General features: G+C 41.7%; 1 protein-coding gene across 4 annotated transcripts in view; it reads right to left on the bottom strand.

Annotated features, from left to right (window-relative positions):
* The window catches only part of DNAI4 (dynein axonemal intermediate chain 4), a 25,084-nt gene extending 11,025 nt beyond the window's left edge, over nucleotides 1-14,059 (bottom strand). The window contains exons 1-9 of one of the 4 annotated variants that reach the window (XM_083448289.1): nucleotides 13,450-14,059; nucleotides 10,772-10,858; nucleotides 8,760-8,946; nucleotides 7,300-7,511; nucleotides 5,698-5,804; nucleotides 4,765-4,921; nucleotides 3,166-3,305; nucleotides 1,994-2,149; nucleotides 60-254 (exon numbers count right to left, since the gene is read on the bottom strand). In XM_083448289.1, the coding sequence (XP_083304415.1) occupies nucleotides 60-254; nucleotides 1,994-2,149; nucleotides 3,166-3,305; nucleotides 4,765-4,921; nucleotides 5,698-5,804; nucleotides 7,300-7,511; nucleotides 8,760-8,946; nucleotides 10,772-10,836 (1,219 nt within the window). In that variant the 5' untranslated portion in view covers nucleotides 10,837-10,858; nucleotides 13,450-14,059. The other 3 variants (XM_083448288.1, XM_083448290.1, XR_014513061.1) reach the window with 3 other exon arrangements.
* Nucleotides 14,060-14,428: the final 369 nt, after the last annotated feature.

The following is a 14,428-nucleotide window of genomic DNA, read 5'->3' on the forward strand; positions in this document are numbered from 1 at the left end:
AGTTACTTTTGCAAGGAGGTTTCTCAGACCAAGATTAAAATGTCTGAAGAAAAATATACCTAGGAGGACAGGAAGCTGCCGATAAGCTGCTAGTTTGGGCTGGAAAATATTCTCCATTAGGACCCTCTCCATATAAAACAAATCTTGATTAAATTTTTCAGATTTCAGTATAGCTTCTGAGTGGTCTTCTATCTCTTCGTGAATCCGGGAAAGAATTACACTTTCCAAGTCAATGATAGAACTTGTAGTGCTTTCTGAGGAAAGAAAGAGACAGATGTCATTTAATAGCATAATCTAATTTCCCCCCAGAAGGAATTAAGGGAAAAGAAACTTCATAATTTGCTTTCAGTATTACCCAGACTGCTTTTAGGTCTCCTGTTATCTAGAGTTAAAAACTGACAGCAAACATGTATTAAAAGCAGTATTCAGCTTCTTTTTTACTACTGTTTTATATTGACTACTATGCGATTGTATTTTGCTTTGACTTTTGTGAACTAATCTGTAATATTTGATGAAGAGTGGTATGCTCAACCCCAATCCTTGTGTGTGTGTGTGTGTGTATTCCACCAAAAGGTCATTGGGGTTACTTAGATTCAAATAAGAGTTAACAGGAAATGGGATACTGTACATTCAAGATTTTGGGGATATAAATGATCTCACAATGTTAAACTTAAAAATACTTTCCCCATAGTGTCATTACTGAAGAATATTTAACAATGCATGGTTGCCTATGGAATCCCACCCACATCTATTCAGAGATAGATTGGAGCTTAAATTGTCCTAGTTCTTCCAACTGAGAAGTACTCCAAATACATGGATCTCTTATTGGTATTTCTCTCCATAGAATTAACCCAGTTTGTTTATGCTATCTTGTTTTAATTTCCTTTTCCATATTAAATCACATCCATTCCAATTTGACTAGGTTTACTTTATAGTTGGATAAATGACCAAATATTAAAGCAATTCAATTAGACTCATAAAAGATCTCATTTATAAATAGAACTTTGTTTTAAATAGAAGTCATCATCTGCATATAAATTAATCTTAAACATTACTTATCCTACTTTAACCCAATTTGTATTTTCAACAGCTCTTGTTGCACTTTACCAAGAGTTTAATCAGCATAACAAACAGCAACAGCACTAACAGATCTATTTGTTGTATGCCCCCAAATAAATCAGATTTTGTGAGATTCACTTTAAGCAGCAGGAATTTTAGCTAGTTCATAAACCAATTACTAACACTGAACTCCTCTAAAACTTGATACAGATAATTGCATTCCCAAATGTCAAATGCTTTTCCTGGGTCTAAAAATGCCATTCCTATTTCCTTTTTTGTTTCAGGTACAATGTGTTTTGTTTCTCAGTGGCGCTGTGGGTTAAACCACAGAGCCTAGGACTTGCCAATCAGAAGGTCAGCGGTTCGAATCCCCGCGACGGGGTGAGCTCCCGTTGCTCGGTCTCTGCTCCTGCCCACCTAGCAGTTTGAAAGCACGTCAAAGTGCAAGTAGATAAATAGGTACCGCTCCGGCGGGAAGGTAAATGGTGTTTCCGTGCACTGCTCTGGTTTGCCAGAAGCGGCTTAGTCATGCTGGCCACATGACCTGGAAGCTGTACACCGGCTCCCTCGGCCAATAAAGCGAGATGTACGCCGCAACACCAGAGTTGGCCACGGCTGGACCTAATGGTCAGGGGTCCCTTTACCTTTACCTTTTAAACACTCAAAAAGGCTGAAATATTAACCGTGAGTTACTTGATTCCATATTAAGTTACTGAGGTTAAAACAGAATTGTCCTCTTCCTACTATACTTTGCCATCCCCAAATCAGCATCAATAATCTCTAGGGTCCTAACCTAACTGCAAGGGAGACAGGCACCCTCCTGTGTAATTGCATGTATATGATCATTTGTTTCTTATTTTTTTTATTATCATGGCATATACGTAATATTTGAAACTTTTCATGGCTAGCAAAGATGCAGAAATAATGAATTTACCTCTCCCTACAGAAGCTACAGACATGGCTCTGTCGCGTTCCCTGTATAGAGTTGACTTACTGCTGGTCACACTTACTGGTCTGGTACTTTTTTCTGCGATAGCTGCTTCCAATGCATTAAAGGAATCATACAAATCCCAGGTAGTGGCCATTATCTCTATAGACAAAGGACATTGTTAGATAGCTCCTTGTTCTGCATGTGCATGGCTTTATGTTACAAACGATTGCAACTAAATGGGTAGTTATATTTTGGAGTAGCAAATGGCAAGATTCATTGAACGAGCTCATTGTAATCAGCTGGGGTGAGTGTGTTGGAAGGTGCTCAATCCTTTCTACGTGTGCATAATGTCTCGCGTTTGCAGCTGCATATTTTTCTGGGAGATTTGAAACAATGTGATCTGAGACGTTTGCCAACTTTCTAAAGGGTCTTCTCAAATTTTAATGCAATATAGTCCCCTAGAGGGATCTACACCTGCATATACCCTACCACACTTAAAGTGCTTCTAGAGTATGAGTTACTAGTGCTGCCAGATCATCATTTACCCAGTGAAAGCTATATCAGTTTTGAGGCCTGGACAGGTACATCTCCCTTATCATCTGCCATTTTTATGTTCACTCACTTTTTACAGGGCAATGAGGGGGAAATCCACATGAAAACACCAAGCCTATTTCATCTGGTAAAGGACCCCTGTTTTCTTTAAATGCTATGGGGACAGCAGTACTGTATATAGGTTGCCCAGCCACCATTTTAGACTGACAGGAAAAGTACCGCCTGTTGACGGTCCTCTTTAGATATCTTAAAGAAGCAGAAGCTCTATCCCTGGTGGAATGTGGCAATCCTATGCCCACAGTGATATCCAGATATTTTATGAGAAGATGTTGCAAGTAGATAGATGGAATTATTTTTAGAAATACAGTGTTTTCTTAATTTCTCCTTTGGGTTCTGCAGCAAAATCTTGGTGTTCCATGTGAATGTTTCCTGCTGAATGGATGCTTACATGAAAAAAAGTTTGGGCCAAGAGCCACATACATTCTTATTTACCTACATGAGAGTATGGAAAAGATGATGATTGGACTTTGCTCCCACATAAAAAGAAGCTTTGGTTTTGTCTACAGGTCTTTCTCCATGCCTCTTTCAGTGAGCTCCAAAAACATTTCCAAACTGTAATTTACCTTTGTCATCCATGATAATTTTGTCACATTGCATTTCCTTAGTCTTTGGTGCACCGCCTATAGTTTGCATCATTCTGTTGACATATCGGTCATTGCCAGCTCTGTTTTTACAGAGTTCCATATAAGCTACATTCTTTTTTCTTTGAAAAACAAAAGACATACATATGTATATTAACAACAACAGCAGCAACACCTGTGTACTCCAACTCCTCCTTGTTTTGTTTTCCCTTCAGGGACATAAATTTTCTTAGAAATAAGCATGCACTGGTGTGGTTTTTACCAGTAGTTGTAGAACAGTGTGCTTCAATGGCATTACAATAGATTGCAAGATTCTTCAGAGGAAGATAAGATTGTTGACCAGATTGTTGAAATGCTGCAATGCAGTTATGTAGCCTTTAGAAAGGTTATGTGAATTGCCTCCTCCCGAGACAGAAAATTAAAGTTGTGTTAACAATGTAATCCAAGCTCTAACCTTGATCTTCTGCTGTTTTCCTGCAGGTTAATATGACCAAGGGTTTTAATAGTTATAGCTTACTTCCAAGTAAATGTGATGAACAGATTTGTAAATACGAATTTGTTCATAGTTGGGCGGACTGTGTTTAGGATTGCTGCCAAAGGAAAGGGGTAGAACCTCTCTAGTCTCAGAAGTTCTAGTGCTTGGATAATTTACAGAGAAGTAGGGCCCAAATCCCATGGTAAAGAGAATACTTTGAGGATAATACCATGAGAGATGTCATTTTAAGGCTGAAATTCTAATCCCACTTACCTGGGAGTAATCTCCATTCAATTCAGCAAGGCAGGGGTGGGGTGGGGTACAACTGTTTTCATCCTGGGGGCCACATTCCCTTCTGAGCAACCTTTCAGGGGCCACATGATAGTTGTAGGCAGGGCCAGATGCAAACGCAGACAGAGCAATTAACGTAAATTTCACCTTTGTACACTTGGCACATTTCAACCCCCACTCACAAGCCCCGCTCTACCGTTTCATTAAGGAAAGCATGATGCCTTAACGGAGTTCAAGGGCATATTCCAGCCAGGCAAAAACACTCAAGGAGAGGGCAAAGCAGGTTCAGTGGGGGTGTGGGGGTGTGACTAGGAAGAGTCCGGGGAGCCAGGCAGGAAAGCTTAAAGGGCCACATTAGGCCCTGGGACTGAGCTTCCCCAAACCGGCGCTGTGGGTTAAACCACAGAGCCTAGGACTTGCCGATCAGAAGGTCGGCAGTTCGAATCCCTGCGATGGGGTGAGCTCCCATTGCTTGGTCCCTGCTCCTGCCAACTAGCAGTTCAAAAGCATGTCAAAGTGCAAGTAGATAAATAGGTACTGCTCCAGCGGGAAGGTAAACGGCATTTCCGTGTGCTGCTCTGGTTCGCCAGAAGCGGCTTCGTCATGCTGGCCACATGACCCGGAAGCTGTACGCCGGCTCCCTCGGCCACTAAAGCGAGATGAGCGCCGCAACCCCAGAGACGGCCACGACTGGACCTAATGCTCAGGGGTCCCTTTACCTTTAGGCATGGTTAGGATTGCGCTGTAACTTTCATTGCAAAGCTAATACTAGATGGCCCAATAGAAGGGCCCCATTACATAGAAATGGTGCCTACCTCACAGAGTCGGCTTCCTCAGACTCTGTCGACAGCATGACAGTTGGCATGTCAAATAACCAAATTGTTTCTGTCTCCGTAAGGAAAATATCCACACGCTTTTCTAGGTCTCGCTTTGTCAGTGGCTCTGGCACTGCTTCTCGCCTGACCTGAACATCTGCCAAATTAGAAAACCATGTGAATTAATTAAATAATGTCAAACCTTCCGATACAAAGCGGCCCCAAACCAGGATGCCATCTTTTCATGACCGTACTCTCCTGGGAGTCATGTGAGATCACCCCCTAAAAAAAAAAAAGGTTTTTTCAGGACAGCGATCTTATGCTGTGCCCCAAAATGTGTGTTTTGGGGTGCCATGCCCCCCAAAAGTGCAGCCCGTAATCACTGGCCATTGGGGCCAGTGTCCTCTCACAAGAAAAAACAGGATGTCCCTTTTTTTTCTGGGGCAGTTGACGAGTTTGTAATGTTTTGTGCTAAATAATTAAGAAATCATATGTAAACATTACAAGGGTTGTCTTTACTATAAGATACACTACTATAAGATACAGCGTGTTGGCCCAGTAGAGCCTATCTATATGGTGCAAAGGATGCACAGGTGTTGCCAACTCTACGTTTTCCCATGCTTTCAGTAAATTTTGTTCAGTGAAATGTGACATCGCCACATCCATCCCCCTGCCCTCTGCAAGCAGTAGCCGTGAAATGGAGCAGCGACAGAGAATAGTAAAAGCAATGGCAATATACCATTCTTTTACCATATGTTACTAGGGACAAAAGCAGAAGAGATGTGGGTCAGTAGCAGCCATGCACCCCCGTAACATGTGGTTGGCCCCGAATATTTACTGACTTTTGAGCATTTCGGAATGTCACGTGACATCCTAAATGTGATGCCACATGAGAAAATTCCAATGTATTGCATTTGTATAAGTTTACTCTACCTATAAAACTAGCAAGCGCTTCATGTCTGGTTCCAGGTTCTATAATTTCTTCTGCCAATGATTCAGTAGAAGTAGTAGACTTTGTAATACTGCTACTACCATAAGTTCTGTAGTTTGTGGGGGGAAAGAGGAAGTTAGTAATGGAAGTAAAATAACAAAGAATGCCAAAGCACTTATAACAGGAATATGAGGTGCCAACCAATAAAATCCCACAGCAGTTTAATTGCCACAGAGTATTTATTTCGGATGAAGAACCACTAGGCTGCAGAAGTGTTTGAAATCCATCAGACATAGAAAAGGCATATGGTACTACCTCTCAATTTAAGTACATGCACAGCTTAAAAAATAAATATCCACTGCAGGGGCCCTGTGAAAAGGGCTGGGACATGATGAACAGAGGGGAAGCTTAATCGTTCCACCCGTACATGAGCCCTGATGATACCCTATCCCAGCCTCAGCTGTTTGTCCCAGGAAGGAAGCATCTGTTAGGGACAATAGGAACTTCCCTCTCTGGGCTAATGACAGACTTGGAACTGGTGTGTTTGTTTGTGTGTGTGTGTGTGTGTGTGTGTAAGAATGAATGGAGCCAGCGTCTCCAGTGCAGGAGGGAAATAACCCAGGATGGTCTTTGAGTATGCGAATCAGGATGCTCTATGAATACAGGCATACCTTGGAGATATTGTGGGTTCGATTCCAGACCACCGCAATAAAGCGAGTCACACTTTTTTTGTTTTGTTTTGCAGTGCATATAAAAGTTATGTTTACACTATACAGTGGCCTATTAAGCCAGGTCCCTCAGCTGCAGGGGGGAAACCCGGCTCCAGCCCTAGCCAGCTCCATTCCCAGTGCCAGAAAAAGGGCAGGGGCAGCAGTGGAGTTTCCTTCCCCATGAAGAGTCTGGGCTGCCTGCAGCTGCACCCATGTCCTTGTAAGGAGCAATAAAATGAGGCATGCCTGTACTGGAGGGAAATGTCACAGATGTGGAACTGATTGGACACTGATTAGGAATGAGCACTGTCTCATCCTTGTGACTCCACGAATAACTGCCAGTTTGCTTGACATGTCTATGATTCCTGGTTAAGAAGAAGTTAATTCTGGAACTGCTGAATGAACAGGCCTGCCACAAGAGAAGCTTGATATGTTAGGAGAAGGAGGGTGATACACTCAATCAATTATCCTTGAACTGCATGATAATGAAACAGAAAAATGGATGGATCCTGCTTGAACTGTAGTTTTCATAATCATATCTAAATCTGACTAGTCATCCTTTTAAAGGAGACGCCCTTTTGTGCAAAAGTTCATGGCGCAAAGCCCCTGTGGCAAGAACAATCCATCCCACATTATTGCAAAGCTGCTGATGTTGGCTTCAGAATTTGCAGCCTGTTAACACCCACAACTTCTGCTCATACAACTGGAATCGGAGAAACAGCCCACAGGTGCATTAGACAGGCCTATAAAGACCTTTGCCCTTTCACCCAGCCAATACAACTAAATTTGCGACAAAAAAAGGCAGTAAGAGAACACCAAATCCCTTTTCTACTCACTTCTGAATATTATGTTTTGCTGTTGGAGCCCAAACAGGTTTGGGATGCCATGTCATACCTGGAGAATGGGCCTGCTAAGCTAATACTTGTCCCAGACGCTTGTTGCAGAGAGAGGGATGACAAGAATTCTGTTGGCACTGCCCCAGCAAAATCTTGGGTTGATAAGATTTTGCTTGGTCTGTGCATGGGCCCGGGGGTGGGTCCGGCAACACTTGGCTCAGGTTGGTAGAGTGGACGGGGAGTCACATCTTTTCCTAGGTCATCATAAACCTGTGGATACAACAAAGTTACAAGACACACACAAAAAATATGCATGAGCCGATTTTTGTTCTCATCACAGTTAAAACCAATCGATTTCAAGCTAATTTTTTGAAACTAACAGAACAAATCATTTTGCATATCTATTCAAAAGAAAGTCACACTGAGCTCAGCTGGATTTTCTCCCAGGTAAGTGTGCACAAAACTGCAGCCTAACATCTTATCTATCCTTTTCTGTTCAGAATTAAATGTCACAGAGGTAAATGGCTATGGTATTGCAGCCTAAAGCTCCCTCCTATGCACATTTGTATGAGACTAAGTCTGGTGGAATGTAATATAACATCCAGGTATTCAGGAGCCTCTTCCTGTAACCAACTTCTCCTGGATGCCTGCAGCAAACTCTCCTTGATGATTTTCATAAAGTGGATTAAGGCATTTTCATTCCACCGGATCTTTGCATATGGTCAGAAGGGGATGGTGTTGTTTTTTAATATGGAAATTTAAAACGTGATTCTATCGATAGAGTACCGTATATTGTTGCTTTCTTGTAATTTGAATTGTAGTGGTATTTTTGCAAGTAGTCTTTCCAGGCTATTGGCAATTTTCTTTGGGGGACGGACCCAAAAAAGAAACTTGAATAGGATTGACTGCATATTATTTGATAATAGACTGAGTATGTGGGCCTGTGAAGAGTCTTCATGCCATCACACTTTCATGCGAACACATGTATGTACTCAACTGATATGTGTAATGAGCTCTTTAGCTCAGAGTCATGATGCGTGATGGAGAAGAAACATTCTTCACTGGCATATGGGAGACTGAGTACTTGGACAGCAGACCAGTACTCACACAACAGGTCAATGGCCTGGAAACATAGGGTTGTCTTGAAATAAGTCATACTCAAGAGTAGAGCCATTGAACTAAATGGAGATAAGTCATGTCCATTGATTTCAGTAAGCCTACTCTCTTGGGTAGCTGGTTGCAACCCATGGTCCATATGATCAACTGCAAAGCACAATATGTAGACATAATTACTCTTACATTATATAGCAAAACACTTTGCTTGGTGGTTTATTACTGGAAACAGTATCAACAGTATCCTTCACATTTTTCCACAAGTCTCTATTCAGAAAATAGCTAGCTTTCGTTATAAGATTGATCTTAACACACAAAGGTTGTGCAGCAAACGCCTGGCATCGCCAGCATCACCCATTTATTTATCAAATGTAGCTGTGTTACTTTTTTATGTTATGCCATTACCTGGACAGGAGGTTTGCAAATTGCTATGGAGCCCCTTTCGAAAGACTTTCCCTCTGAAGAAATCAGTATGCTCCTGCGAGCCAGTGATCCAACTCTGCTAGCAAGCATCGTGCTGGTGAAGCTCATTTTCCTACCAGAAGCTGAAGACGATGCTAACTTCTTCACTGTGCTCTGCTCTTTTGAGGTCCTGGTTTAATAAAAAAAAGAAGTGAGATTATGTGCCAGAGCAGTAGCTTCAAAATGGAACCATTCTGTCAGTTTTTGTTAGCAGATTTTATTTTATTTCACAATTCACAAAACATTTTGCAGTAAATGCTCTCATCCTTTTCAGTAATTGCCACAGAATATTAAGTGATTCAATCTCAGGGGTTGTGTCGTCTTACACACTCAGTTTAAGTGTGAGTTTATCACCTTCCATGGATATCCTTGCAGAAGGACTGCCTAACTGATCAAGCCTTTAACTATCACAATACTATCATAACTTGTGAATCCACCCTCAAAAGTGATACAGAGTTTTTAAAAGACCCAAGACTGAGGTGGTTGTGGGTGCTGATATGAGTACTTCAGTTATACAATCAACAAACAGGCAGATACTAAGTGGAGAGAACGGAGATTGTATCCGTAGGGAATACAGTAGTATACCACAGAGACCCTGCCTTTCTGGGCACTTGCTACAGCTAGATATTCACAAGGTTTCAGGGCTCTCGTGGGTACACTATTCACCATAGGATCCTTCAAGATCATGCTAATTTGGTGGCTAAGTAGTCAATCAGTTCCTGAATCAAGTGTTCCAAAAGTGAGTCTGTAAGTAAGTTGTTTTCATAATGGTCTCACCAGCATTGTAGCCCAGCTTCACATAGAATAGTAGATATTGTTAATTCTTCTTGATCTTGATATTGTGGTATATAAGGAAGCTGGATTAACGGTGAGGGTGTGGAGATGGGGTAGGCAACCTAAGGCCCGTGGCCCGGATGTGGCCCAATTGCCTTCTCAATCTGGCCCATGAACGGTCCAGGAATCAGCATGTTTTTACATGAGTAGAATATGTGCTTTTATTCAAAATGCATATCTGGGTTATTTGTGGGGCATAGGAATTTGTTCTCCCCCCCAAAAAATATAGTCTGGCCCACCACGTGGTCTGAGGGATGGTGTACCAGTCCACAGCTGGAAAAGGTTGCTGACCCCTGGTGTGGAGGCTAGTTTCTTATACCATCTGTTCCACACCTCTATAGTACAACATATGAAAGGGTTGGATAAGGACTTCCATATTGACCTAATTTGGGGCAAGAAGGGGATCACAGTTAGGAGGAGAGAAGGGGAATCTCATGCCTCCAGCGTGACCCAAGATGTTACTGGGTCTGCTGAAATCATAGGAAAGCTTGGAAACTTTTGCTTCTGTTTTTGACTAACCACAGTTTAGTTTATATATGCTACATTTCCTCTTTTTTTGTGCTTCATAAATACCCTAGGTACAGGGTTCGAAATTAGCAGGGCGCCAATCGTATTTTACACCTAAAAAGTCTCCATTTGCGAGCACCTCAAAAAGTCTGGGTGCCTTTTTGTGCACCTGGCTGACACTCAAGGAGTTTGATCATAAAGATTAGAGTGTTTTGAAAACCGAAGTATGGTACCAATATTTTTATTGTAAACACCAAATTAAACATGTATTCAGAATTTCTGCTAAAAATATGATATTAACCATGTGTCACTTATGTGAATTGCATATGAGTTCATGCTCTTATCAAAATAAGTAAAAAATGTTGCTCCCCCCCCCCCCCACTGGCAACCAGACATTCTGTTTTGGTGCCCACAACCCAGGTCCCAGAAGCTATTTGGCTCCTAGCTTTTCTATCCCAGTTTCTAACACTGCCTAGTTATGTGGGAAGGATCAGAAAGGCTTAGCTGTTATGTCATCACAAAATGACTAACATTTATTGGTACTTTTCCTGTGAACCCAAACCCATTTTCTCCCTAGACATTGCTACTTGACGTGGTAACCCTTTGGTACTTACTTATGGATGATGCTGCTCTGTTTCCTGCCCTTGTTGATCAGGTTGCCTGCGGTAGTGTTGGACATGGTTGAGCGTTGTATCTGCCTTCTGGTGGGACAAAACACTAGAATAAGCAGCAACCACTATGGAAGAGGATAATGTGGGGAAGGGCTTGGGGTAGGGAGCTCTGAAAAAATAGGACCAGCTCAGTGCCTGGGCCACTGGGATATCAGTTTAAAATCTGAGACCCCAAAAGAAACATCCACTGCAGCGCCTGTTTCTCTCAACAGCTGCTGCTTCAACAAGAAACTGTTTACATGGTTACCATGGCAGCTACCTTTGGAGCATGCAGCCATGTGATTGGCTGCTAGTGAGACAGAGAAGCTAGATCAAAAGACAGATTGGCTCTCTTACATTTGCCTGCAGCCGAGACTTGTTGCTCCTGTGGAGAAATACTAACTGCACCTCCTTGCCCCCTTGTTGCTGCTGCAAGTGCCAGGGATGATTCTGGAACTGAATCTGCTCAGTTCAAGAAACTTAATTCCCATGGTCAGTGAATGCTGCTGCTGCTTCCTCCTCCCACTGCACTTTATATAAGGAAACATTGCACAATTTGACCCGCTCTTGTCCATTCTTCTTTCCTGCAGTCCCGAGTTGCCATGCAATGCAATCTACTAGTATTTCTCCCTCAGTAATGTTAGATTCCCATTGCATCAAAAACTTGACATGCCTTAATGTTGAAGCACACGTTTTTGCATGAAGAAAGTACCAGGATATCTCCAGTTATATCTCTCAGGATATCTCTGGTATCTCCAGCTAAAACGATGATAATCCTGAAAAGGCAGAAGTTTCATGTGTCCTGAGTTCTCATGTCTGGGAGGTGGGGAAGTGACCTGCCCTGGATACAGTTACACTTCCCTGGAACAAGCAGGATTGCAGTTTAGGGGTGCTCCTGAATCCAATACTGCTGCTGGAGGCTCAGGCATCCTCGATGACTAGGAATGCCTTCTTTCAGCTGCAGCTGATTGACCAACTACAACCTCTTTTGGATTTGGCCACTGTACTCCATGCTCTGGTAGCTTCCAGGCTTGGATTACCCTTGAAAACGATGAAGAAGCTTCAGTTGCTTTAAAATGCAGCAGCCAGATCTCTGGCTTGAGTTCTGTTAGATCTCTGTTAGAACCCCTGTTTTAAAACAGCTGCACGATTTGCCGGTTCATTTCCATGCCCAATTCAGGGTGGTCACGTTAGTGTTTGAAGCCCACAAATATCTGACAGATTTAGTTGAGATTCTTGCATTGCAGGGAGTTGGGCGAGATGACCCTCGCGGTCCTTTCCAATTTCTGTGATTCCCTTCAGAACCTCTTAAGTGCTAAGATTGGCTAATGGGACTGACTTTCTTGGTAGTCCCTCTGCCTTCAGAGGTTTCTGGGTGTTGGTCTAGGAGAGGGCATTCTCTGTGGAAGTGCCTAAGTTGTGGAACTGTCTACACACAGGTGTGTCCGGCACTTTGAATGCTGAAGACACACCTCTTTGCCCTGGCTTTTGACACATTATGTAGAAGTAGGTGTTCTTAGTTGCATGTTAAAGTGTTTTATATGCAAATCCAAAAAGATCAGTACTCCATAAAGATACTATGATTGCATGACTAAATGTCACCGAAGTGCATGATAGGAGAAATATGATTGCACTTAAAAGTACATTGTTTTATGGAGCTACATCATACATTTCCAGATGCTTGGCTCGTATTGTCAGCAAGGAAACCCATATATAATGTGGATATCTATACAAGTTTCAGGAAAGAGAGAGAAAAGGCTTGTAAATTAATGTTTGTTTTTAATGCAGTGAGGGAATCTTGCATGAGATTTCTTTCTAGTACCATCATAAAAATGTATGATTAAAATTTATTGGTTCTCTATCTTTCCAGTCTGCCTTGAATGGTTTTGACCTAAGTTTCATATCATTTATTATGTTTTGAATCTGATGAAATACCTTGGTAAGACTGTTTCATGCCATTCTTTCCATGAGAGAGAAAATTCAGTCACTTTTGCAGGAATATATATTTACTAAAAGTAACTTTAGACAGGGCTGCAGTCTGAGTTGCCTTTTAGAGCACAAACTGCTGGAGGCTGGTTTGATACCTATGTAATAATTTTGTTCAATTACACAATTATAGGCTGAGCATATAATATAAGGATGCAGAAGGAAATACACAGGATGGTTCGAGTTCTGATAAACTTAAATCAGCTACAAATATGCAAGGAATTCATCTGTACTTGTAAAGATGGCAGCATTGATGTGTGTGGTGAACATAGTTAATAGTCATGTGGGTGTTTGGGGTTGGTTGTGGTTTTTTGCATTCACTGCAAAAATTTAGAACACCAGTGTCTGTTCAACAAATAGTGTATGCATGAATGAGTGATTGGATCCATACAAATTATTGTTGTCTTACATGACAGGGGTATATCATGCATAAAAATTGTTCGTCAAAATAATGAAATTGGCTACAAACACTAAAAAGATATTATTCTGAGTTGAACAATTGGAGGGAAGGCCCAGTTTGGTCGAGATCCAGCCCTGCTAATAGACTACAAAAATAATTTCATAGTGCTCAACAAACACCACTGGACATCTATGAACAAATGAAATGCACTCTCCCCCTCTAAAGCACCTCATAAATAATTTGATAGTGCACTTACCTGTTTGAAGTCAGAAAGAGATTGGATAAGGGTGAACTGAGGACTTGTCCACCCTGGAGCAAAACATGGATTTGCACCTTCCTGTCTCTCTATTAATGTAGGGGCATCCATGTGACATCCTCCCCATCCCAGTGGGATCCTGGACTTTCCCTCTCCTTTAAAGGCAAGTTGTTGTTTTTTTTATCCTTGCCATTTTGAACTTTAAGAGGATTGAAAGCCCTGCACTGAAAGAGGCAAAGATAAGGTAACACAAAGTTACAAGCAAGTGCTTTGTTTTGCTTCACTGTGGACAAACCCTAGAACACAATACAAATAAGATGGAGTTGCTTCTGGTGGGAGGCTGAGCAACCTGCTAGATTCTGGATCTGCCTGCCTTAAATGAGGTCACCCTGAAAAACAAAGTTGATGGTTTGGGAGTGCTCCTAGAAGATGGTCAGATAGTGGGCATGGTCAGAAGTGTAATGTTAGCTGGTGTGCTAGTTGCACCTTGTTCTGGATAACAAGGACCCTGCAGTGTGTTTCATACCCTGCCATCAGTTCTGAAATGTTCTGAAAATTATTGAGTTGTTACATGAAATAAAGGCAGATTTGATGCTAAGGGGGATGTAAAAAATAAGTCTACAGTGCTGTGGGATGTGAAAGAGACAGCTGCTCTTAAAGAATGGTTAACACTCCAGTAGCTTGCAATGCTTTTGTACTCCACACAAGAATCAAATATAAACAGAAAAGAGCTTGTTTGAGACATTTTAACCACAATTTTATTCTACAGGAAATGACAACTTTTGAAAACGTATCTTTTGTAACTGAAAACCAGATTAAAGTGATGCATCTAAAGTTTTGGATCACATTAGAAACTCATATGTAACATTTCTGTACATGTAACATTTGCAGGGAGGACCTTTTTTTAGAAATTGTAATTATTTTTGTTTTTTAAAAAAATCTTTCCATCATATCTGGCTTTGTGCAGATTGTTAGTTAC

Source organism: Podarcis tiliguerta, assembly GCF_965153285.1.
Source record: "Podarcis tiliguerta genome assembly, chromosome: 6".
In the NCBI taxonomy this organism is placed as follows: Eukaryota; Metazoa; Chordata; class Lepidosauria; order Squamata; family Lacertidae; genus Podarcis; species Podarcis tiliguerta.